The sequence below is a fragment of the Pygocentrus nattereri genome, chromosome 8, assembly GCF_015220715.1.
Source record: "Pygocentrus nattereri isolate fPygNat1 chromosome 8, fPygNat1.pri, whole genome shotgun sequence".
NCBI classification, from domain to species: Eukaryota; Metazoa; Chordata; class Actinopteri; order Characiformes; family Serrasalmidae; genus Pygocentrus; species Pygocentrus nattereri.
In genome coordinates, this window is record NC_051218.1 from 43,013,631 (window position 1) to 43,038,232 (window position 24,602).

At 42.2% G+C, this 24,602-nt stretch overlaps 2 protein-coding genes across 5 annotated transcripts in view; one reads left to right on the forward strand and one right to left on the reverse strand.

The window, feature by feature from the left end:
* Positions 1-9,435, forward strand: part of jakmip1 (janus kinase and microtubule interacting protein 1) — a 64,131-nt gene extending 54,696 nt beyond the window's left edge. For all 4 annotated transcript variants that reach the window (XM_037540711.1, XM_037540710.1, XM_037540712.1 and 1 more), the window contains 7 exons: positions 955-1,008; positions 2,082-2,147; positions 3,713-3,781; positions 3,940-4,017; positions 5,115-5,318; positions 6,335-6,400; positions 9,003-9,435. In XM_037540711.1, the coding sequence (XP_037396608.1) occupies positions 955-1,008; positions 2,082-2,147; positions 3,713-3,781; positions 3,940-4,017; positions 5,115-5,318; positions 6,335-6,400; positions 9,003-9,053 (588 nt within the window). In that variant the 3' untranslated portion in view covers positions 9,054-9,435. The remainder of the gene's footprint in view (positions 1-954; positions 1,009-2,081; positions 2,148-3,712; positions 3,782-3,939; positions 4,018-5,114; positions 5,319-6,334; positions 6,401-9,002) is intronic.
* Positions 9,436-17,912: 8,477 nt separating this feature from the next.
* rtn4rl2b (reticulon 4 receptor-like 2b) lies at positions 17,913-23,771 on the reverse strand. Its single transcript, XM_017716183.2, has 4 exons — positions 23,617-23,771; positions 21,911-22,137; positions 20,056-20,451; positions 17,913-19,634 (listed from the first exon to the last, which is right to left on the reverse strand). Exons 1-4 carry the CDS (start codon positions 23,672-23,674, stop codon positions 18,906-18,908), a joined length of 1,410 nt encoding a protein of 469 aa, XP_017571672.1. The 5' UTR covers positions 23,675-23,771; the 3' UTR covers positions 17,913-18,905.
* Positions 23,772-24,602: the final 831 nt, after the last annotated feature.

A 24,602-nucleotide genomic window follows, 5' to 3' on the forward strand; every position in this document is an offset into this window, starting at 1 on the left:
CAGAGGTTTTCCCACTCACCCGAATGTTTATGGTTCCCTATTAATTTTATTAACATTTTTTCACAGGAGACATTTTCAATTAACACATGAGAATCTGTCGTGTTGCTGTGACGATTCCTACTGTTATAATGCAAAACTCTGTCTTATTAATGTTGGGGATTTCAGTTTTGTCTCCTAAAAGACAAAGTCTTGGTGACATTGGGACTGTAACCCAACCCATTTCCAACTTTCTGCTTCTTACAGTCCAAATAATCCCAAACACATTCCGTGATGTCGAGGTCTGGACATCACCAGCATCGCCTTTGGTTGAAGTTTGGTTGAACTTTTCTTCTTTTTTGGTCTAGAAACTTAAAATTTGGTCTTAAAGTTTTAACTTACCCCACCACTTTTATTCCACAGAGTAGGAGTTGACCCATCCCCTCAAAAGGACTTAATTCAAAAGAGCATTAAGTTGCCTCAAAAGTTACTAAAGAGTATTTTTTCATGTTTTTTCTGTTTATCTGATTATCGTTGGGCCTTTTAAGGTATCGTTTAAGTATTTTTCTGATTTCAGTTTTGGAGGTTGGACATTTGAATGTCAGTGTCTCCCACTCATAGACTATACTGGGCATCCGCTGCTCACCTGAGGTATATTGTATATTGACTGCCACCCACATTTACAGTGTTTTGTCCATTTGTAACAATTAGCAATTGACAATTTGTCCCACTTTCACATATTTATATAAACAAGGGCACAGTTCGAGTTTGTTTTGCATAAAAATAAATTAGGTGAAAAGAGGAAAGGAGATATGCAACCAAGATGAGGATAACCATATAGAAGACAAAACCCCAACCCCATACTGCCAGCAGGATTATTTCAGAATGATGGGAAACAATGAATGTACATATGGAAAATTATTAACTCAGACTCGTTTAACATTTTTACACAAAGCATATCTGTATTGTGTTTTATAGGATGTCATTATTCCTGACCTCATAAAGAAGCTGGACATCCTGGGAGACAATGGGGTAAGACAGTCCACCCCCAGTCCATTTCTCAGGCTTGTGTTGATGTCTCTCTCTCTCTCTCTCTCTCTCTCTCTCTCTCAATCTCTGATGTAATGGCTACTATTGTGGGGTTTTTAGGAACCACACTGTTAGAAATAACGGTTCTGTGCAGATTCATCAAGGTACAAACAATGTAAATGTTCCCTTGAAGGTTCTAAAGTGGCTTTAAGGTCTGATTGTGGAGCTTAAATCAGTTCCTCCAGGTGAAAAGTTGGTATTTGTTCCTTTTCATAACCGAATGATTTAAAACAGAGCAGTAGAATTAAAGCCTGGAGGCGAGGCGAGGCGGGGTGTGTGGAGTCAGTACAGCTTAGAACAGATCATTTCAGTGGATTATGGTTCAGTTATGTTCCCTGACTAGAGGGACTGAGATGGAGCCTTGAGGGTCCCACCCCAGTGACAAGAGGGGTCCTGCCCCAGTGACAGTCTCAGACCATATTTCTGAGTGTGTATGGATCTACCCCAGGTTGCCTTCCCTATTTAAACTCTACAGGTTACTGCTTACTAGCGTTTTATTCTTTATTGCCTGTAGGTATTCCCAACAGACCAGGGCCCTGTATTCCTAAAGGTCCTCCGAATTGGAGCGATGATCTAAGATCTACTATCATTAAGCTAATCGTAAACATGAGAAGTGCTTTGTGGTTCTGAGACCAGATTTATTGTTTTTTGGCAGTTCTTTTACTTGGCCAAGCAAAATTAGCCATTTGAGATTCCTTTAAAAGCAATCAGCGGAAGCTGGACATGTCCGTTTTGACCTTGTTCCAGACTTTACCAGAATTACGTTTAAAAGCTGAATTTGGATTTTATTGAATTGCTAACAATACGGCTGGTTTAAGGAAAAAATAGGTTGTAAATGGAAGTTTTGCATCCATCAGTGACAAAGATGATTTATTGTCCGGCTGGAGTCTGGACATATATTGGTCCTGGGAGCTTAGCTTTCCTATTTTTAACATCCTTTTTTAAAATAATCATTAAAAAGGGCTTTCAAAGTCAAAGTCTCTCTCTCTTTGTTTCTTTTGCTCTCTTCGTCTCAGAACTTGCGGAATGAGGAGCAGGTGACCGTGATCCAGGCCAGCACTGTGCTGTCCCGCTGCGAAAAGGTGACCACTGACTCTCTGGCGCCCTCTGCCTGAGAACACTATACTGTGACCCTGAACTCTCTGCCTATACCATTTGCTCTGTTTTCACCGTTTACTAGCCAAGTCATTAAAGTAAGATCAGCAAACAATCATTTTTTAATAAGGGCCTGGAATCAAGGGTATGAAGGGAGGGTGTCCCCGCTTTGCTTTGTGCCATGTTTACTCTTCTCTACTCTCTTTACTTTAGATATTGGACCATTGCTGTGAGGATTTGAATGTATTTAGCCACAAGAGCATTAGTGAGGTCAGGTACTGATGTTGAATGATTAGTTCTGGATCACAAACATCACTATCACTCGTCCCAGAGGTGGGATGGAGCTGCGTCACTCCAGAGAAGCACTAGCCCTGCTCCACGGCCCAGTGCTGGGGGGCTTTATACCCCTCTAGCTGGCACCTGGCATTAAACGTGGTGACCTTAGGCTGCTCCATTCTTTTGGCAGTGCTTTTTATGGAGACTAGACAAGCTGTGTGTGTGCAACTGGACACTCGTGTCTTCAATGGGTGAACCTTAAAAGAGCTTAATTCTCTAATTTCAAGAGATGCGTGGATACTTTTGGATATATAGTGTAAATAGATGGACAGACGGTTGGACAAACAGACAAATAGATAGACGGACAGACATAGATATAGTGGATGGTCTGAAACACTCTAAAAGAGGTTTTGTTTTTTGTGTCCCTCTCTCTCTCTCTGTCTCTTTCTGTGTCTCTCTCTCCCTCTCTGTCTCTCTCTCTCTCTTTCTGTGTCTCTCTCTCTCTCTGTCTCTTTCTGTGTCTCTCTCTCCCTCTCTGTCTCTCTCTCTCTCTTTCTGTGTCTCTCTCTCTCTCTGTCTCTTTCTGTGTCTCTCTCTCCCTCTCTGTCTCTCTCTCTCTCTTTCTGTGTCTCTCTCTCTCTGTCTCTGTTTCTCTCTTTCTCTGTCTCTCTCTCTCTGTGTGTCTCTCTCTCCCTCTCTGTCTGTTTCTCTCTCTCTTTGTCTCTCTCTCTCTCCCTCTCTCTCTCTCTGTGTCTCTCTCTCTCTCTCTCTCCCTCTCTGTCTCTCTCTCTCTTTCTGTCTCTCTCTCTCTCTCTGTTTCTCTCTTTCTCTGTCTCTCGCTGTGTGTCTCTCTCTCTCTCCCTCTCTGTCTCTCTCTCTTTCTGTGTCTCTCTCTCTCTGTCTCTCTGTTTCTCTCTTTCTCTGTCTCTCTCTGTGTGTCTCTCTCTCTCCCTCTCTCTTTCTTTGTCTCTCTCTCTCCCTCTGTCTCTCTCTCTCTCTTTCTGTCTCTCTCTTTCTCGCTGTCTCTTTCTCTGTCTCTCTCTCCCTCTCTGTCTCTCTCTCTCTTTCTGTCTCTCTCTCTCTCTCTGTCTCTCTCTGTTTTTCTCCTTCTCTGTCTCTCTCTGTGTGTGTCTCTCTCTCTCTCCCTCTCTGTCTGTTTCTCTCTCTCTCTCCCTCTCTGTCTCTCTCTGTCGCGCTCTCTATCTCTCTCTCCCTCTGTCTCTCTCTCTCCCTCTGTCTCGGTCTCTGTCTCTCTCTCTCTCTCTCGCTCTCTCAGTGGCTGAAGCAGATTGATAGCACAGAGGCAGCTCTCACGCAGAAGATGATTGATCTTGAGAATGAGAAGGTGAGACAGTCCTTGTTCAAATCTGTTCATGCTGTCTGAGATGAATGAGTCCTGCTCAGTGTCACCTTCCTTTTACCTTTAAGAGCAGTTTGACTCTGCAGTAAAGAACTGACACATTTGAGGGAAACGTTACTCATGTGTGCTGATGCTGTTTACAGGAGCTGTTCAGTAAGCAGAAGGGCTTCCTGGAGGAGGAGCTGGACTACAGGAAACAGGCCTTAGACCAAGCCCACCTGGTACCTGACCATGTTATTGCATTTATGATTTAATTAGATAACGAATAATCTTGTCAGATTGGCAAAACGTGTGAACTTATCCTGTGTAATTTTATAGGAGAGGTAAAAAATGTAACTTAACATATTTACTGTAATTAGGATCATTCATTTGTTGATATCATATCAAAATCATAGCAATAGATATGGACCACATGTGTTGGTCCCTTCATCATGAAATGATTATATTATTTTTAATGGTCTAAAAAAGGACAAAGTTTTGATATGACAGCAACAGAACATTGTATTATTAATGGGACTGTAAATGTCTGACCTCACAACACGATTCTTAAGGAATTGATTTGAACAGTTTGATTTGGGAACAATTCAGAATTATTTACCAAAATACACTCAATATGCAAGTAACTGGAAGAACTGTTTACACTTTTTTGCTTAAAAGGAGATGAATATTATCCTAATGGATTTCCTGCATTCCATAAATGATGGAGCTGACTAGGCGTGGGAATCTTTAGGCACCTCACGATTCGATTCCAATTCTGCGGCTGTGATGTGACTATAAAACAATTATCGATGCATCCTGATGCCTCTTTTTGCTCTGTATAGGATTTCTATTTTCTCACTCTGAGGTACTTTTAAAGTAAAGTATTTGTAATGATCTGTAATGAATTTACTTCCAATATCTTCTGTTAATGAAACGCATGGAAGTGATGTGGTGAGTGAACTGGAAGGCTCTCATTCACTGCTCTTGTTGGGAGCACACGAGACGCTGCTGCCAGTCATCTGTGATAAAACGCGCTGTTAGGGTGAAATAAGATCCAGTGGTAATGGAAGTCCACGCAGCACGTTACAGCCGTCCTGCCCGTTTTCTTGTTCTGCCTTTTGTGTTCCGTCAACATTACATTATAAATTAAAACTTAGAAAAATGCATCTAAGAATCGATTTATCCCCGCATCCCTAGAGCTGACTATTAATTTGATGCTTTGTGATGTTTCTATGCACTTTACACTGATACATGTGACTGTGTATGTTTGAGATCTGTGAGTTGTCCTGAAGATGATCCAACATGTGCTCAGTGTTATGTCCTGTGTTGTGTCCTCCAGAGGGTGCAGGAGCTGGAGGCCACGCTTTACGCCATCCTGCAGCAGGACCCAGACAACCGATTGGCTGAGACATTGAGTGACAGGCAGCGGGCAGAGCTTGCTGAGTCGATGGAGGCTGTGCGGAGGCAGATCCTCAGACAGAGCCGTCACGCAGACACGCTGATCCTACAGCAGCGCATGGAGCTCCTGCAGTCCGCACAACAGGTCAGCACACACTCATGTGTGCGTGTCTGTGTAGTAAAATTTTAGCCTGTCAGATTGAAGAAATAGTGAAAAGTCATATTTATGCAATATCCCACCTTTTTTACCTGGTAAAATAATGTCATATTCATTAAGCCATTTATTGGGCAGCCCAATCCACAGCGCCCGGGGAGCAGTTGGGGGTTAGGTGTCTTGCTCAAGGACACCTCAGTCATGGACTGTCGGCTCTGGGGATCGAACCGGCGACCTTCGGGTCACGAGGCTGGTTCCCTAACCTCCAGCCCACGACTGCCTTATGGGAGCAGCATGAGAGTCAGAGATTATTCATTAACAGCACAAAGTTTTTTTCATGGTGTAGTAAAACACAATTCAGTTGCTGTGAAGCTTCAAACGCGGCTTAGCCAGTCAGATTTCAGGACCATAACTAGCCTTTTTATAAATCACCATATACCAGTGGGTGGGGAAATAATGTCAACCAAAGTTTCACCTTCCTCCGCCCACCACCCCCTCCTGTCATCGACCGAAAACGATCAGCTAGCTCAGAGAACCTCCCTGATACCATGTTTTTCTCAGAAATGTGTCACAGTATGGAAGGAAAATGAGTTGTGAGATCAGAGTCACGTTAACTAACCTCCAGCCCACGACTGCCCCTGACTGCTGGGAGCCAGGCTTGTGACCGGAACGTTGCCACTTCAAGCCCCTGAGCTGACAGTTTGTGACTGAAGTGCCCTTGAGCAAGGCACCTAACCCCCAACTGCTCCCCGGGCACTGAGGATAGGGCTGGCCACCGCTACGAGCAAGTGTGCTCACTGCCCCCTAGTGCGCGTGTTCACTAGTGTTTCACTGAACGGCTGGGTTTAATCCCAGCTCTAATTCCTCTGTGTGCAAACACAGTTGGCTGATGGTTCTGAATTCAGTTCAATTAACTTAAATTGTTATGTATGGGAGAAATCTACCAAAATTCATTCCATGTTTTATTCATTGACTCAAATTATTATTATTATTATTATTTTTTGCAGAGGATTAGAGAACTGGAGGACAAGATTGATATGCAGAGACGACAAATCAAAGAGATCGAAGAGAAGGTGTGTATGGCTGTGTGTGTGTCATTGCTCAGAGTGAGTGACGTGAGAAGATGGGGAAAGAACCTAAAACAGAGTTAATCAAGCTTCTTATTATTCTCTGAAATATGGTGGAACTTACATGATTTACACTACAATGAAAGGTGTCGGATATTTGCACAGTAATAAAAATGTTACATTAGCACAGTTGCTATCTTTCAGGTTACTTTGCAAGAATTGTGTTAACAGAGTGTAACACATTTTATTTACGCTTAGCTGTTTTGCTTGAACCATGTTCTGTGAATTCCTGTGGGGAACCTTCAGCGGCTACTAGGCCAGAGTTAAGCAACATGCGGCTCTTTTACTGCCCCCTTGTGGCTCCACAGCAGAGCTGGATTTTTAAATAGAAATCAAATAATCCTCCTTTGCTGTAAAATTATGCTTTGCAGTAAAATAAAGCTGAGTGATCTAACAGTTTTAACAGCTTTAACTATAAATGGTCTTAAATGCTGAAACTAATGTAGGACTGTTAATTCACCAACCTTCAGGCTGGAGTGCAGACAGCTGGTAGCAGCGCAGATAACAATCTTGCCTAGCTAGTAGCTTACGAAATAGCAAAGAAGAGAAATAGACAGACTCGTTTGCATTTATATGCACTCCAGCCGGTTTCATGATATATTTAATGTGTGGCAAAGAACTGTCCAACGCTAAAAAGTCAAGCATTGAGAGACATTTTGCAACAAACCATTCTACTTTTGTGGAAAAGTCTCCTGCTGGAGATGTGAGAAAAGTGACTATAGCTGAGCTTAAAGCTTAAAGCAGAGCAAAGTGATTCTGCATTTTTTGTTTATATTATTATATTAGACTTTTTAGTCTGTACTAGGACATTATCACATACTGAGACATATATACAGCTAAAATGTTAAAAAACTATTCCTTTAATGAAATAGACATAAAATGTTGTTGGTCCCAAAGTGGTTTGTTTTTTTGTTGAAATGGGAAAAAATGGCTCTTCTTAACATTTGCATTGTCAACCCCTGTTCTCGTCCTTCAGAGGAGGCCCTGAAAGCACTGAGGGTTCCCGGCTGCAAGTAGCAGGACATGATTCTAGCATGCGCAGTGCACCTGCACATTTTTGGGTAGTAAAATATGTTTCTAATTTTTAGTTCATTTTTATTGAACCCTTCTGAGGTGTTGGTGTGTTTGTTACTCAGTGGACTGGTGTACCCCAATGCATTATTGTTTTTTTAAATCAATACAGTCATAACAATTTATGTAACAATACCAGATGTTTAAAATATCACAAGTGGTCAGCGTGGGGTTCTTCTTTAGCAGCTGTAGCCAGTAAGCAGCCTGTGCATGTTGTCCACCTTCACACACATACACACACACACACACACACACACACACACACACACACACCCACACACACACACACACACACACACACACACACACAACAGCAGGCCATGTAGAAGGAGAACAGAGTGAAGGACACAGCACCTCCACACTTTTACTCCCCGTGGGTTCAGCCCAGCACCACATGTGTAATATAAACGTGTGTGGGGTGAACAGAGTGAAGACACTGAAAATGGGTTATTTTATATGTTCTTAACAGAAAATGAGCAAAGACCAAGAATCTGAGGTTAAAATAATAATAAATCACATCATTTTTTCTTTTGGTAAATAATGAAAATGGGTCCCACAGACCCCAACACCACACAAGGGTTAATAAAGTTATCATGCTTGTTGCAATGAAACTACAAAAAGTATTAGTAATAATAATTTGTTTCGGTTGGAAACAAAGAAGTTAAGATTTTGAAACACCCAAAGGAAAATTGTCTTTTTTTCTTTGTGGTATCTAAGGTACAGCCAGAGCTCTGTAATTGGTTAGGCCTTCAGAAGCTGAACTGAAGGCCTTAAACATTTGATTACCAACCAACAAAATTAATAACTTTCTCAGGAATCACCTAGTTATGTTTTGATTTCCAATGGATGGGGCCAATTTTGTAAGGAAGGCCTTACAACTGACCAGCCTTCTGGAAGGCCTTATTGACTGTGAATATGAGCATTAATTTAAGCCAGTTTCAGTTTAAAACAACATCGTCAGTTCAGCGCCAGAGCACTTACTGAAAGAGTCATACAAGGTCCTACATTAATGTTAATGTCTGCTTCAGATAAAAGATTTTGTAGTGTCTTTCACAAGCTTTGAATATCTGGGTTTTGAAGTAAATGGGCCAAAAACTGCACATGTGCACCAACAGTATCTTAAGACTAATATAATACCAGAAATCCCTTAGGGGTGCTAGCAGACATTGGCGTTATCATATTATGTTGTATTCTCATTTTTTGACCAAATGTTGACATTTATGTCATAAACTGAAGGCCTAGCCTGAATAGTGACCAGTCACCACTGGTAAATTCTAGCCCACGTGCCTAATGATATAATAATTTAAGAGATGTAAAAAGTGTCAGATGTTCAGTAGTTTAGTGGATGTGTATTAATAATTCTTGAACATTGTCAGTTTGTAAAGTGTGTGGTTCTAAAATATGATTCCTCTTTCTCTCCTCTCTCTCTCCTCTTTGAAATCCCCTTGTTTTTATTATGTTTATTTATGATTTATAGTTTTTGTTTCTTTTCTTGTTTTTCTCCCTAGCTTTTATTCTCTGGCCTTAAACACACACACACACACACACACACACACACACACACACACACACACACACGCGCACACACACACACACACACACACACACTTACACACCCAGGTGCAGTATCTGAATGGAAGTTATGGACTCCTCTAACCACAACTGAACTCTGCTCAGACCAACATTCCTCAGTTATTTTGTGATCTTTTTAATATTTTTATGCATTTCCAAATACAATCGTCAGCATCACCAGGTCCAGGTAAAGCTGCTTCACTCAGTCTCTCTTAAGTGAATATATAGAGTAAAGTGATATAATTTTAACCTGAACATTTGTTATAATGAGTATTTAAACACACCTCTACACTTGTCTAATGATTGCTTTTAGTTTCAATAAATAAAGTTGTATTTTCTTCATGCCAGCTGTCATTTCATTTAGAGTCACCTTATTGAGTACTTTTAAAAACAAGTGCATAAAAGGGTTCAAAGGAGGTTCTTTGGAGTTAAGCCATAGAACATCTTTTGATTTCCTAAAGAACGTTTCAACGCATAGTTCTTTAACGGAATACTTCTGCATTTGTCAGACTATTCTCTGTCTGCTGCATCTGTAGCATTTGGTCAGTTACGCTGTCATTGATGTGAAGAACTACTCTTATGAAACAACAAAAGCTGTTTGACTGCTAATGGCGCCCCCTTGTGGAGAATTTCAGCCTGCAAAACATGAGTGAATGAGTTACAAACCAGTTCCATGAGGTGCAAAAAAGGAATGTAATATTAAAGTAATTTATTGGCAGGAATTATGTTTATTTACTTTGGGAATAATGCATTAGAAAAGTACAATAGTTTATTTAAATACAGTTGATTAATGTATTTTTTCCCTGTATTTTTAATGTACAGTTCTTATGTGCTGTAATGTTCACCCTGAGGGCCCTCAGCTCTGCAGCATTATACACTACAACAGACACTCACCGGCCACTTTATTAGTTGCTTGTTAACACAAATAGCTGATCAGCCGATCACACTGATCAGCCAACTCACTGCATTTAGGCATGTAGAGGCGGCCAAGACAACTTGCTGAAGTGCAGACCGAGCATCAGAACGGGGAAGAAAGGGGATTTAAGGCACTTTGAACGTGGCGTGGTTGTTGGTGCCAGACGGGCTGGTCTGAGTATTTCAGAAACTGCTGATCTGCTGGGACTTTCACGCACAACCATCTCTAGGGTTTACACAGAACGGTCCGAAAAAGAGGAAATATCCAGTGAGCGGTCAGTCGTGTGGACGAAAATGCCTTGTTGGTCTGAGAGGTCAGAGGAGAATGGGCAGACTGGTTCCAGATGATAGAAAGACAACAGGAACTCAAATAACCAACCAAAATCTCTGAGGAACGTTTCCAACACCTTGTTGAAAGTCTGCCATGAAGAATTAAGACAGTTCTGAAGGCAAAAGGGGGTCCAACTTTTCTACTAGCAATGTAGCTAATAAAGTGGCCAGTGAGTGTGTGAAGACATAGTTAAGCACCACAAATCTATCTTGCCAGTTTCTGGAAGCACATGCTTGAGCATTCATGAGTGCCGTTACAGTCAAGATAACAACTGCACTGCATAAATGACAGTGACACTATATAGAGCTATATAGAAGAATATTTTGCATGTTGTCAAGTAATTTGGGGTTTCTCATGCTTCCAGAGGAGAGTGGAAAATGAAACGGTACCGTCATGCAGTCAGGTGTAATTACGTGGCCAGTTACTACCTGATCAGGTGTGCACATGGTCAGTCTCTTGTTACGGAATTCATGAGTAGAACCAGGCCACAGTGTGTCACAACTACCAGTCGCGGTAGTTAATCAGCCGAGACACGTCTGCTTCTTTAGTTTTAAAGACTAACGTAGCTAACGAGCAGTGGAAGCTTGCACTCCACCAGTTAGCATCTCTCTAAAGGCATCACACATTTGCCTCAAATAGTGTCGAGTTGTTATGTCAGTTTTAACAGACTTACTTATGTGCTGGCACTGTATGACAAACTGTTGTCTATCAAAATAATGTTTTACTTGAATCCTGCTACATGCCAATGTGGAATAGCAGATGTCATTTAATGTCCTTACGCTGCTTTTAACTGGTTTTGGTTTTATCTGAGTTTCCCACGAGGAGGGAATATACATAAACACCATAAACACCCTTCGAAGTCGGATAATGAAGTGGGTACAATGGAATTTTCAATGCAGCTCAAACTGGCCGAGTTGGGATGTCAGTGCTCTTGTCATCTTGGCGGAGGATTACAGGGAGCGGTTAAACAGCAATTAATTGTTGTTAACTCTATATATATATATAGATATATATGTATATATGTATATATATAGATATATATGTAACTCTATATATATATATATAGAGTTCTGGGTGCTTGCCGGATTCCTCGTCTAAGAAAACTACCATTTCACTAGCACTTGAAAGCAACATTAGTTGTCAGTTCAGTAATATAATAGTGTCAGTAATGTAACATTGTTATGACAGATTCCTTAATATTTCATGTCATGACAGGGGGTGGGCGTGGGCGTGGGCTGGAGGTTAGGTAACCAGCCTTGTGACCGAATGGTCAACAGTTCGATCCCCTGAGCCGACAATACGTGACTGAAGTGCCCTTGAGCAAGACACCTAACCCCCAACTGCTCCCTGGGTGCCATGGATAGGGCTGCCCACCGCTCCACACAAGTGTGCTCACTGCCCCCTAGTGTGTCAGTGGTGTTTCACTGCACGGATGGGTAAAATGCAGAGGTAAAATGACCCCATTCATGGACTAATAATTGGTCACTTAATAAGCTTGTTTCACATGCTAATTTTTGACGTCAAACATTATGACAAATGTGATTGAAAATTAGTGGTAATGGTGACATGACTCTGTCATATTTTTGGACATATTCTTCAAGGAAAACTGCCTTATCGTCTGTATGGCATTGTTGAACCAGCATTCAAGTAAAGTGTTACCTAAAATGGACAAAAGTTCACGCATTTTTAATGCATTCCTTTATGAGAATGTCATTCTATGATGTACTGGCCCACTGTTTGCAAATGGTCACCTTTGACCAAGTAAGAGTGTATATATATATATATATATATATATGTAATGCATTATAAGTATATAAAATATGTAAGATATGTTTGTAATACATCGATGTAAATGCAATGTAAATGACACATCTATGTAAATACAGCTAATGAATGAAAAATGAAGGACGGATGGATAGATCTGTGATAGATAGAGCAGCAAGAAAAAAAGAGAGGGAGGAGGAGAGAAACAGCAGTGGGAGTGAGACGTCTCAATGTGCTCTTACTCATCGGCGCACAGGACATTTGTGTGTATGTGTGTATGTACTTGTTTTCATCTTCTTTCAGGACAAAAATGTCCTGATTTTGTGAAATGCAACAGAGAAAAATGGTGTTAAAATATCCATATTTTCAGGGTCCTGAGGTCAAAGTTGGGTTTAAGTTTAAGGTTCTTCTTTTTCCATATATGCAATGCAAGACAAGTGTATTTGTATTGCATATTTCATACATGTACACACAAGTACAAGCAAAATATAAAACAGCATAAGGCTACAAAGTGCTTATGTGTCAAAGGCCTGGGAAAAAGAAACATCTTTAGTCTAGATGTAATGATGGCCAAAGTTGGGGACATATCTGAGACAGCTGGTCCAGGCTTTGGGCAGCATGGTTAGTTCTAATTCTGGGCCCTGCTAGCTGGCCAGTCTGTAGTGATCTGAAAGGCCTGATAGGTTTATTGTTTTCAGACAGATCAGAGATGTATTTTGATGCTAAGCCACTGAGTGATTTATAGGGTTGCTTTGCCAGACAGGGATTAAGCCTAGTCCTTTTCTTTCAGTGGAGAATCTCCATTCACAATGCTGTGAGGTCTAGAACTAGGCTTAATCACTGCATGGGAATCCAGCCCATACACAAATACAAACAATTTAAAATCAATTGTGAATGTAGCTGGCAGCCTGTGTAGGGATATTAAAACTGGGGTAATCTCATTTCTCTTTGTTTTCGTGGTCATTTTGCATATTGAATAAGCTGTAGCTGTCTAATGGTAAGTAGACCAGTAGTCCAGTCTGCTAGAGATTAAATCATAAAGGAACTTTTCTAGGTCCTGTTGGTTTTATATATATATATATATATAAATGAGGTTATATTCACCACATCACAAAAACAGTGAACTTTATTTGGGCTGTTTTTACATTTGAAGTTTTATATATGGAGTGAAGGGTGATTAGTATGTTCTGAAATGAGTGTCACTGGCTCCACTTACATGCAAAGATCTGAATGAATTCTCTCCGATTATAGACTAAGACTAAGGTGTTTATTTGCTTGTTCTACTCAACAAGCTGATCTGATCTGTTTACATGCTCACTACAAGTAATCAGATCAAATGTTTGCTGGTTGGTTAGTGTAGTGGGTAACACCTTTGCCTTCTACGCCGTAGACTGGGGTTCAATCCCCTGCCTGGTTAAGCACCCTGCAATAAGGCTCCTAACACCACCCTCACCCACCTGTGTAAAATGATAAAGTTGTAAGTTGCTCTGGATAAGCATTTCTGCCAAATGCTGTAAATGTAAAATTAAGTGTAGAAATTACCATGACAACTAGCAGACGTGTGTTATCTGACTTTTCAATTGGCTTGCTTGTTTTTTAATTGCTTTAAAATGATGTCAGACAGGAAAACATACTTCACGCATACTTATTAAACAAGGGGTGAGACGTTACGCCCTGCAACATTCTGAACAGCGCACTATTGTGTGCTTTATGGCCATCCTGCTTACAAGTTTGAAGCATAAACTTCGTCTCCTTTGCCGACCAGTTTCTGGAAACTGGTTATAACCTGAAAAGTTATAAACTTTCATTATGACTCAAAATGCACATGTGCAGGACATACTTAAAGTTTCCGATTGGAAATGTAATTAAATACAGGCGTTTACATGGTTATTATTTTTATTATTACCCATTCGGACTGGTCTACTCTAATGGTGGGGTACACATGGACTAATCCTACTTGGATTGAGCTGGTATCTGGTTTATTTATGTATCAGGCTGCATGTAAATGTGACTACTGATATGGGCCCTTTGAATGATAAATTATATAACATAATTATTTATTTGTAGCCATTATCTTCCTGAGATTTATTCATCACATTTCAAACAGGAGGGAAGAGTGATCCCACACTTTTGACTTGTGATTCCAACCCTTTAAACATGAGTATATGACGCCATGTCCTGATATTGTACAAAAACAAGTATGTGTGTATGTGTGTGTAGTTGGAGCTCAGAGCCTTGAGCCAGAAAAACAATCTCAGGCGCAATCCTGGGCAAACATGGCGGACAGAAATAGAGTGATGGACAGGAAAAGGAGGGATTTGACTTAATCACCGTGATCTACGTGATTAAACACAGCCTAAACTGGCAGCAGAGAGAGAGAGAGAGAGAGAGAGAGAGATGAAAATATTAAGGAGGCTGTGAATGAACGCTCATAGTTAGCTGTCCAAAAGCAGCAGCGCTCCCACATGAAGATTAGGAGGATTTGAGTGAAAGTTACCAAAAGCATGCAAACTTTAAACCCTATGAATCTACATCACACGCACACACACACACACACACACACACACACACACACACACACACACACACACTCACTCACTGCAGGTGCCGTCTGGAATGTGTATTCTTAGCTCTGAACAGAAGTTGGGTGAATGAACAGAAGGGTGTAGACCCCCCCCCATTGCTGTTGCCACTTCTTAATCATCCCCTCTTCCTCTGCCTCCCCTATCAGTCCCAGGCATACATTCTTCTGAGTTATAGTTACATGCATAATTTACCTCTCACTCTAAACCCATTCTTGAAATCAGTTTTTCCCTTTTTCATGGTCTTTATTTATTTGCTCTATTTTCTCCCAACTTAGTCAGAACCAGTTCTTAATTTAGTAACAACTCTGGCATACAGTGGTAATGTCAGTGTAAAGACCTTAAGGCTGCGCCCCCCTTCGGGCATTTATGGCATGCTGCACTAGCTGGTATGTTGCAGAACAATGTAAACAGCCAAATCCATCCTCAAAGGCCAACTATTAGATACACTGAGGTACTCAAAACATTCTAATTAGTGAATTCAAGGTGCTGCTTGTATAATCTGTGTAAAGTATAGCCAACACAATGAGACACTCTGGAGCGGCTGCCCATGAGCTTAAGGTTACCATGTCCAATGGCAAGCATTTGCTATAAGGCTATAAATCTCCCCAGCCTTGGGCTGTTGAAAGGAGGAACCGATGTTCCTTTGGGATGAGTTAGAGCGTTTGTGATCCTGAAGTAATCATCAGTCCCTGATGATCACACAGATCATGGTGCTCTTGTGGCTGAATGCAATTAAATCTTCACAGCAATGATCCAACATTTTGTGTAAAGTCTTCCCAGACGAGCACAGGCTGTTGCTACGGCATTGGGAGGACAAGCTCCCTATTAATACCCTTGATTTCAGAAGAAATGTTGGCTATCGCTGTTGTAGTAACAAAACCTTGTATCTCCAAAACGGTAACTTTACAGGAGAAGGAAAAAACCTACTTTACTTTTAATGAAAGTCAATGGAACCAGACATATTTCTAAGCAATTTTTGGCCATTTCTTTTGGCCTGTTCAACATGAAAGTTTGACACAATATACAGGACAAAAGGTCTTTTCAAATTATGTAAAAAATGGAAAACAACAAAAATGAAGATTCTGACAGCAGCGATAAGCAGGTGTCCACAAAACATATAGTGTATAGTGGAAGCTTACATTAGAGGTGTTAGCTAATCTCAAGCATACTTGCTTGTGGAATTTCTGACAAACTGCTATCTCTAAAAAGTGTTTGGAAGTGATCTATATGTCCGACATGTCGCCCACATACGCAGTGATATGCATATGATTAACACAATGGCCATTTTCGTTACAGTTACGTGACCATGTTGGGTTTCTAGGGCTGCATAAGTCTTAAGTCTTTCTGGTCCTTCTGTTCTCAAATAGCGAGCTCTTCCATTAAAGCCTTCACTCGAGCCGCTCTGACTCTTCTAAGTTCCTCCATTGCGGTTTCGTGCTACTTTCTTCTTCCTGACCAAATTGGCCTGGTCACCTCCTCCCTAAACCCAATCTTGTCCGGTAATGATCTGACACTTTGAAAGTTTAGACTCTTTTTCCACATCTCTCTCTCTCTCTCTCTCTCTCTCTCTCTCTCTCTCTCACACACACACACATACACACATACACACATGCAGACCCACATTTAGCTCCTTTCTAATAAGCCCCCATGAATGAAGATGAACGTCACTATCACGCCAACATAGCCAAGCGGGCAAACAGAACCATCTGTGGCTCAAAAGGAACAGAAAGCCAAAGAGAGAGAGATAGAGGGAGGGTGAGAGAGAAAATCAGGGTGGAGGGGTGTGAAAGGATGATGAGACACTGATGATGAGAGAGAGAGAGAGAGAGAGAGAGAGAAAAGGGAGGGAGAGAGAGAAAATCAGGATGGAGGGGTGTGAAAGGATGATGAGACACTGATGATGAGAGAGAGAGAGAGAGAGAGAGAGAAAAGGGAGGGAGAGAGAGAAAATCAGGATGGAGGGGTGTGAAAGGATGATGAGAAACTGATGATGACAGAGAGAGGGAGGGGGAGAGAGATAGATAGGTAGAGAGAGAGAGAGAGAGAGTGAGAGATAGATAGATAGAGAGGGAGAGAGGGAGAGAGAGAGAGAGAGAGAGAGAGAGAGAGAGAGAGAGAGAGTGTCTTTGAGTTCCTGACAGCCATATTGACAGCCCAACAAAAACAGGCAGGCACATGAAAGACTGTGAAAAAAAACAGACTGCGTTAGTGTAGGAGGGACGAATGAAAGTACTTATATGTCTGGAGGAAACTCTTCCGGCCGTTATTTATAAGAGCTTGCATGTGTGTGTGTGTGTGTGTGTGTGTGTGTGTGTGTGTGTGTACGTGTTAGGCTGCGGAGGTGTGCTTCATTAAGATATGTGAGAAGTTCCTCGCTCTCATTCACTGACTCACGTTTTTCTCTCTCCGGCCAAACGCCACACTCGCGCCAAGACTCTGCTGTGCCAACACACACACACACACACACACACATACACACATACACACACAGACACACAGGCGCGCCCACACACACTGACGGGTGACTTTAAAGAGCATTAAGGTTTTAAAGAGAGCATCTTAAGCAGTTTAAGGAGTGAATTGTAATTAAAGGTTAGACTGGTTCCTCTTTGACTTTACCATCTGCTGACTATGTATACACACACACACAACACACACACACTCACATATATATATACATATATATATATATATATATATATATATGGTCAACAGTGGTCCTGTAGTCAAATAGAGGGGTAATAGCCTATCTACACATACAGTAGACAAAGTGTGGCCAGTGAGTGGAGGTACAAGGTAGGTGTTTCTAATGAAGTGGTCAGTGAGTGGAAGTGCAGGGTAGGTGCATCTATTAAAGTGACCAGTGAGGGTAAGTCCAAGATAAGTGTTTCTAATTAGGTGGCCAGTGAGTGGAAGTGTAAGGTAGGTGTTTCTAATAAAGTGGCCAGTGAGTGGAAGCATAAGGTAGATGTTTCTAATAAAGTGGCCAGTGAGTGGAAGTGTAAGGTAGGTGTTTCTAATAAAGTGACCAGTGAGTGGAAGCATAAGGTAGGTGTTTCTAATAAAGTGACCAGTGAGTGGAAGTATAAGGTAGATGTTTCTAATAAAGTGGCCAGTGAGTGGAAGCGTAAGGTAGGGGTTTCTAATACGTGTACCTTGTTCATTCATTCATTCACAGACATACATAAAAATAATCAGATGAGTCAACGACACTGAAGACTTTGTTTTAAGATACAAAGAATATTTATTGGTTTATTTACAGTGCAGGACAAAATGCAGAGTTTGGTTTGCTGTGTACAGCGGAAAGTCTCCTTTTATGGTGAACCCGGGAGCGCATCACTCATTCCTGAGTTCTATAGGCCAAATGACTGAACGCACAGTGAAAGCCCAGAACGAACCACACACCCACGCTATCAGCGCAGTTTACATAAGCTTCACACAGGACACACTGCAACTCAAATCCCCTGAAACGAACACAGGCAGATGGACAGAGTCCGTCTTTCCATTCCTCAGGTGCTCTTCTTATTACTGCTTCATCAGGGGTTGCAGACAAAAAGAAAGCAAAGTTGTGCTAATTGTTCTGCAGTTTATTTAAGCACTGTCTATATGCTGATCCCAAATGTTTAGTTGCTGTCTTGTCTCCTATTTTGATTTATGCCAGAGCGTTTGTGAGAGTGCCTATATACAGATAGTGCATGTTAGAGGATCATGGGCTCTTGTGATGGCCTTAGAATGGCACATCTCCAAAGAGACCACAGTGAAAGAGTCGCTGTCTTTTTCTTTTTCCTTTTTATCCTCTAATCTTCCTTTCCTGCCTTTCCTGTCTGTGTTGTCTAGCACTGTCTTTTTGTACTTGTCTGTTTATCTCTCTTTTGTCTCTCTTTCTGTCTGTTTTTGTCTTGCTGGATGCAGAAAGTGAAAAGTGGCCCGAGGTGGTGCTGCAAAGCCTCGTGGGAGATGTAGTTCATCTCATACAGGCAACAGACTGGCCTAACTTTGCCTTGTGAATTATGCTGAATACTGCACTTCCCTCACAACGTGTGCATATATGTGTGTATGTGTATATATGTATGTATGTGTACCAGCTTCATCACTTCCGAGGCTGCTACTGCTGTCATGTGCCCATCAGAACCATGCCCCGTCAATATCACTGGGGGGCCAAGCACTTGAAAAAGAGCGAAAGAAGAGAAATGAATAGCTCGGACAGCTGCACTCAGCCAAATAGCAAGTGAAGGGAGAGGGCCAGCATGGAGAGAGAAAGGAGAGAGAAAAACGAAAAGAAAGAGGTTGAGGAGGAGGAGGAAGAAGGGAGGACTGGCGATTCGTCAGCTGGCGGGCATTCAAGCTCGAAGCAGCGGACTAAGGCTGAATCCTCGTTGCCGTAGTTGGCCCAGTATTCTTCTGGCTCCAACTTGGGCAGAGCAGCCTCCTCCGCCATTGGCTCGTACTTGGAGGCAAGATTTGATGCTGCCGCTGCAGCCGCGGCCGCTACAGGATGGACGTTCTTCACCGATGCGAACGGGAATGCCTTGACTGCCTCGCCACTCTTGTGGAAGGCGCCCTTGGATGAGACGGCTGGTTTGCCCTTGGAGAACCACCAGCGTGTCTTGGTGCTGAAAGTGGTGGTGGTAGTGCCGGCCAGTGAGCCTGGGTCGGGCAGTGGGCACAGGGCGAAATCCATCTCACGCAGGAAGCGCAGGTCCTGGTCCTTGCGAGGTGCCGGAGAGGTGCAGGTCACCTCCGAGCTGGATACCCGTGCACCCCGGAAGAACTCCCAGAGAGTGCGAGCCTCGCAGCCGCACCCCCAGGGGTTGCCGTTGAGGCGCAGGAACTGCACATTTGCCGTGTCTCGCAGCGTCTGGCCAGGCAGCTCCCGCAGCTGGTTGTCGAACAGGTAGAGGATGGTGAGGCGGCCCAAGTCACGAAATGCCCGACGGTGCACCTGCAGGGACAAGTTGATTAAGCAAGTGATGTTTTGGAAATGCTAAAGTATGTTTTAGGATTATAGGATAGGATTTTAGGATTAAAAACATTATATATGTTTTTAAGCCCTTCGATCTTAAAATATGATAACATTATTAAATTAAACACGCTGAGACACATTTTACAATGGGAATAGTCTCCTTTTCTTTATTGTACACATGCTAACTGCATGTACTCTTGAAACTCCCACAAATATCAAAAGTGCTCATATAGGGTGAAAAAGGCTGCTAGTAGCTACACAGTGCCATGTCTGCATGTTAGTTAGAGTTACAGAGTGTAATGTAGCCCATTTAAATCTTACAGGAAGCCTATTCTCTAACACTAAATCAAAATCTGCACCAACACTGCAGTGACATTGAGTTCAAAGCTCTCAGCCCTACCTGCCGGATGCGGTTGTCGTGCAGCAGCAGGCGGTCCAGGTTGACCAGGCCACGGAAGGCGTTCTCAGAGAGCGTGCGGATGCGGTTGCCGTGCAGGAAGAGGTGCGTGAGGTTGACCAGGTCGGAGAAGAGGCCGTCTGGCAGGTGGCTCAGCTGATTCTCCTGCAGGTAGAGGAACTGCAGGCTGTACAGCTTATGGAAGAGGTCAGCAGGCAGCTCAGTCAGACCACAGCGGTGCATGTGGAGGCTCTGCAGGCGCTCCAGACCGCGGAAGGCTCCGCCGTCCAGCCGCCGCAGTGATGGGTTGTCGCCCAGGTCCAGCTCCTCCAGCACACGTAGGTTGCTGAACGCCCCCGCCTCAATCCATGAGATGTTGTTGGAGTACAGCCACAGGACCTGAAGAACAGAGACGGAAACGGAGGCGGAACTCGATGAAAGAATGAACCGGGAGGCATCTGCAGCAGAATTTGTGAATTACTCACATTCTTCTGCATTAAATTGTGAGGCAGTGTTGGAAATTGTCCACTCATCACTATTCCGGGGTTTGCTCATCACTCTGAAGCAGCAGTCTCAATCGCATACAGCACAGCACATTCTGGCTATTCTATGTCCATGTCACCTATGTCACTTACCTATTGCGGCACACTGTGTGACTGTAGGAGTGCAGTGGATATTTCACATACCACAACAGAATGACTCGCTAAACAGTTCAGTATATTTAATAGAGCACAGTTTCAGACATAGCCTAGTTAGTCATATGCAAATCACCCCTGACCAAATTGCATGCTTTGTTTATTTTTTTAAAATAGGTTGACACATTTTCTATAGGGAATAAATTAAAATAAATTTTCTGCACGTTTTAGTGCACAATTTAAATTTATTTGAGTTTAACATCTGGGGGGAATACAGAGCATGTGAAGCATGACTAAGGTGTGGAAACGAACTAAGGCATGAGATGATGACCTATTAAGCTGTGGTCAAGGCTTAATCATCTCATTCCTGCGCCTTACTAAGTCATAGCCATGCATTAGGATCTCGTTCACATGCCTTAGTAAGTCATGGCCATGACTTGATTATCTCATTCCATGCCTTACTAAGTCATGGCCATGACCTAATTATGACTTAATTAACTCATTCCATGCCTTACTAAGTCATGGCCAAGACTTAATTAACTCATTCCCATGCCTTTCTAAGTTGTGGCCACGCATAAATATAAATATTATATTATTTAATATTATAAAATATTAAACATGCCATAACTTTTACACATATTTTGTTGATTTTTTTTCCTAAATGTCATATGTTGGCAAATAAACAAATAAACAGTAATTGTGCATTAACATGAACATGATTCAGTGTTCTTGGTAGATGATGTGTTAACTTAGCTCTAGTTGCTGGTTATACTGTGAAAAATCCAGTTGCTGGTTATACTGTGAGAATTTGATTATTACTATTATTATTATTATTATTATTATTATTATTATTGTTAACTTTATGATGAACCAATAGAAACAATCCAAGATTATTAGGAATAAATACTTTTCACAGTAATGCATGTTATTATTGTGTTATCCTTCTTCTATAAAGATGTCCTTTCAGAGCTGTTATATGTTTTTTGGCCTAGTTTTGCACTATTGAGTCGCACTGAAACCTAACTGCCCATATAGTCTAAGTGAGCTGTGCTTCCCTTGTTCCCGTCTTGGTCACCTGTGATGTGTTTTCTTGCAGACAAAGACTCTGAAGGGACTTGATTTCATCTCACTGTATGCTTGTATATGGATGAGAGGATAAAAATGGTGCTCTTGACTCTTGACTCCCAAAATCTTCTAACTTAATCTGTTTAAAGGCCACTCACCTGGGTCTCGAAGCCGAAGGAGTCGGCCCTGAGCTCGATGATGCGGTTGTTCTGCAAGAAGACGCGCTGAGAGTCGTAGGGAACGCCGACTGGAACGGAGGTGAAGTTCTGAGACTGGCAGCTCACAGTCATGGGCGTGTCGTAGCACACACAGAGCTTTGGACACGCACGACCTGGAGCAACACGACATGCCAACAGCCACACCACCAACCACAGAGTGAGACCACCTGCAGAGAGAAGGGGGAAGAGGGAGCTTAGGATATGTTTGGATTGATGGAAAGCATCATTGAAATTGGAATAAACTGATCGCCGCTCTGAAAGCACAGCTGGTGATATTTGTACAGTGTCAGTTAAGGGCAAGGTCATGAACTGGCCTACTGGCTCTAACAACAGCAGGGCGCAACGGAGAGGGCTGGCGTGCAGCTGTGCACAAGTCCTGAACGGATGGAAGGGTGTGTAAAGGCGCGTGAAACAAAAAGATGTGGGATTAACGTCATGCAGCTGAAACAGGAGCAGCTTGGAGGAGCGCAGCGCATTAAACTTTCAGCGCGTGAGGGGGGGTCCAGTGACTCCGCACAATAAAAAGCCTAATAGAGCCGCGCGCCGCCTGAATTAATCATTGCACGCGCATTCAGCTTCCGCACGCAAGATTTTCCTACGAGCCCGAGCCGTGACCCTCAAAGTGGTGTGTGCGTGTGCGCGTTTTGTTCCAAATAAGGGAACAAGGGCCTCAGAGTTTATCACAAAGTTATTTATATATATATATATATATATATATATATATATGTATATAAATTGATTTATATATCCATTGTGATACTGAGTTCCAAATGTATGTACATATATATATATATAACTATATAACTATATGTATAACTATATGTAAAGTCTGGTTCCATTGACTTACATTAAAAAGCAAAGTATAGTTTATTGCTTATAAGTATATATAAGCACAAAAATGTATATATTATATACATATATATACATTCTTCAGCGTCACATTCAGCTGCTGGACTGCTTCGCTCTGAACTCTCACTTTTGAGTTCTTAACATTTATTCTACTGCAAAATGATCCCAAAAATGGAAGAACAGTCTTTTGTGCCACGGTTCCTCTCAGTGGACGGTCCTTTGAATGACCAATTATTCCAAACGAGATGTGTGAGTGTGAAGCACCTTTTTAAAGATAGTGTAAAGCTTCTAGAACGAACCCTTAAGCTGGGAAAGAACCCGATGGCTGGTATATGAACCCATGAAAGGTTCTTCACACTCTGTGGCATCGCTCAAACGTCCACCTGTGGACCCTCTGCGTCTGCTGATAGATGCTGGTGTACTGCTGTTCTACGGGAGCTCGTTCGAGAACTAACTCTGGGAGCTAACTCTGGAGAACTTTTACTCCCAGATTCTTATTTGTCTGTTTTCAGTAATGTATTTTGTCCTTCATCTCCTCCATGCACAACACTGCAGAGCTCAACTCTGTGTATGGCTCTTACCCGAGCAGTGCTCCGGCATCTACCGCGCTCCGAACATACAAACAGCTTCAGCAAAACTCAAAAGTTCTGAGTTCAGGATTCCAGACTAATGTATCTCTGTACTCTGCCTGCTAGGACCCACCTGCTCGTTACGCGCATGCACCAGTGCGAGATCAACACGGGTAAGGCGTAATACAGCATGCATAAGCACATTATTAAGGAGAAGATCATACTTACTCTTGAAGCTGAGCGCGCTGGAGGCGCGAGATCGCCGCAGAGCCGCGCGAGATTCCATCTCTGAAGCCTTGAGCCGAGAGCCGAGAGCGAGTTAGCCGAGCGCGAGGACGTGCCTGCTATCTACGCTGCGTTCAGCTCTGGCGCGCAAGCTCGAGTCGAAGGCGACTGAGGAAACAGCGCGAGCGGCAGCGCGTTTATAGAGCGAGCGAGGAGAGGAGGAGGAAGGAGGAAGGAGGAGGCAGGGGGAAGGGAGGAGCGCGCGCAGAGGTGGGCAGCGACGGAATCGCTAGTGCGTAATGCGCGCGAGGGCGTGCAGGAGTGGAGGGACAGGGGAAGCACTGCGTGTGAGTGCGCTTGTGTTTGGCGCTTTGTGGGGACCAGACTATGGATGATGAACGCTGTGACGTTGTGGGGACGTTCGGAATAATCTCACCAACCAAAAGTCTTATCATTCATACATATATATGTATATTATGCTATTATGTCTATAAAATACATATATATATATACATAATACATATATAAATATATATATATAAACAAAACACTTCACATCACTTATATGATGAATACATACATACATATATGTGTGTGGTGTGTGTGTACATATATATATATATATATATATATTTTTTTTTATAGACATAATAGCATAATATACATATATATGTATGAATGATAAGACTTTTGGTTGGTGAGGTTATTCCGAACGTCCCCACAACGTCACAGTGTTCATCATCCATAGTCTGTTTATATATATATATAAACAAAACACTACATATCACTTATATGATGAATACATACATACATATGTGTGTACATATATATATATATATATATATATACCTATATAAACATGTATATATGTATGTTTGTATTCATCATATATATATATGTAAGGACATGGAAATTCCCCACATAAGGACATGGAAATTCTCCACAAAGACACGACTACAAAGAGGAATGTGGCAGAGAGTGTGTATAAA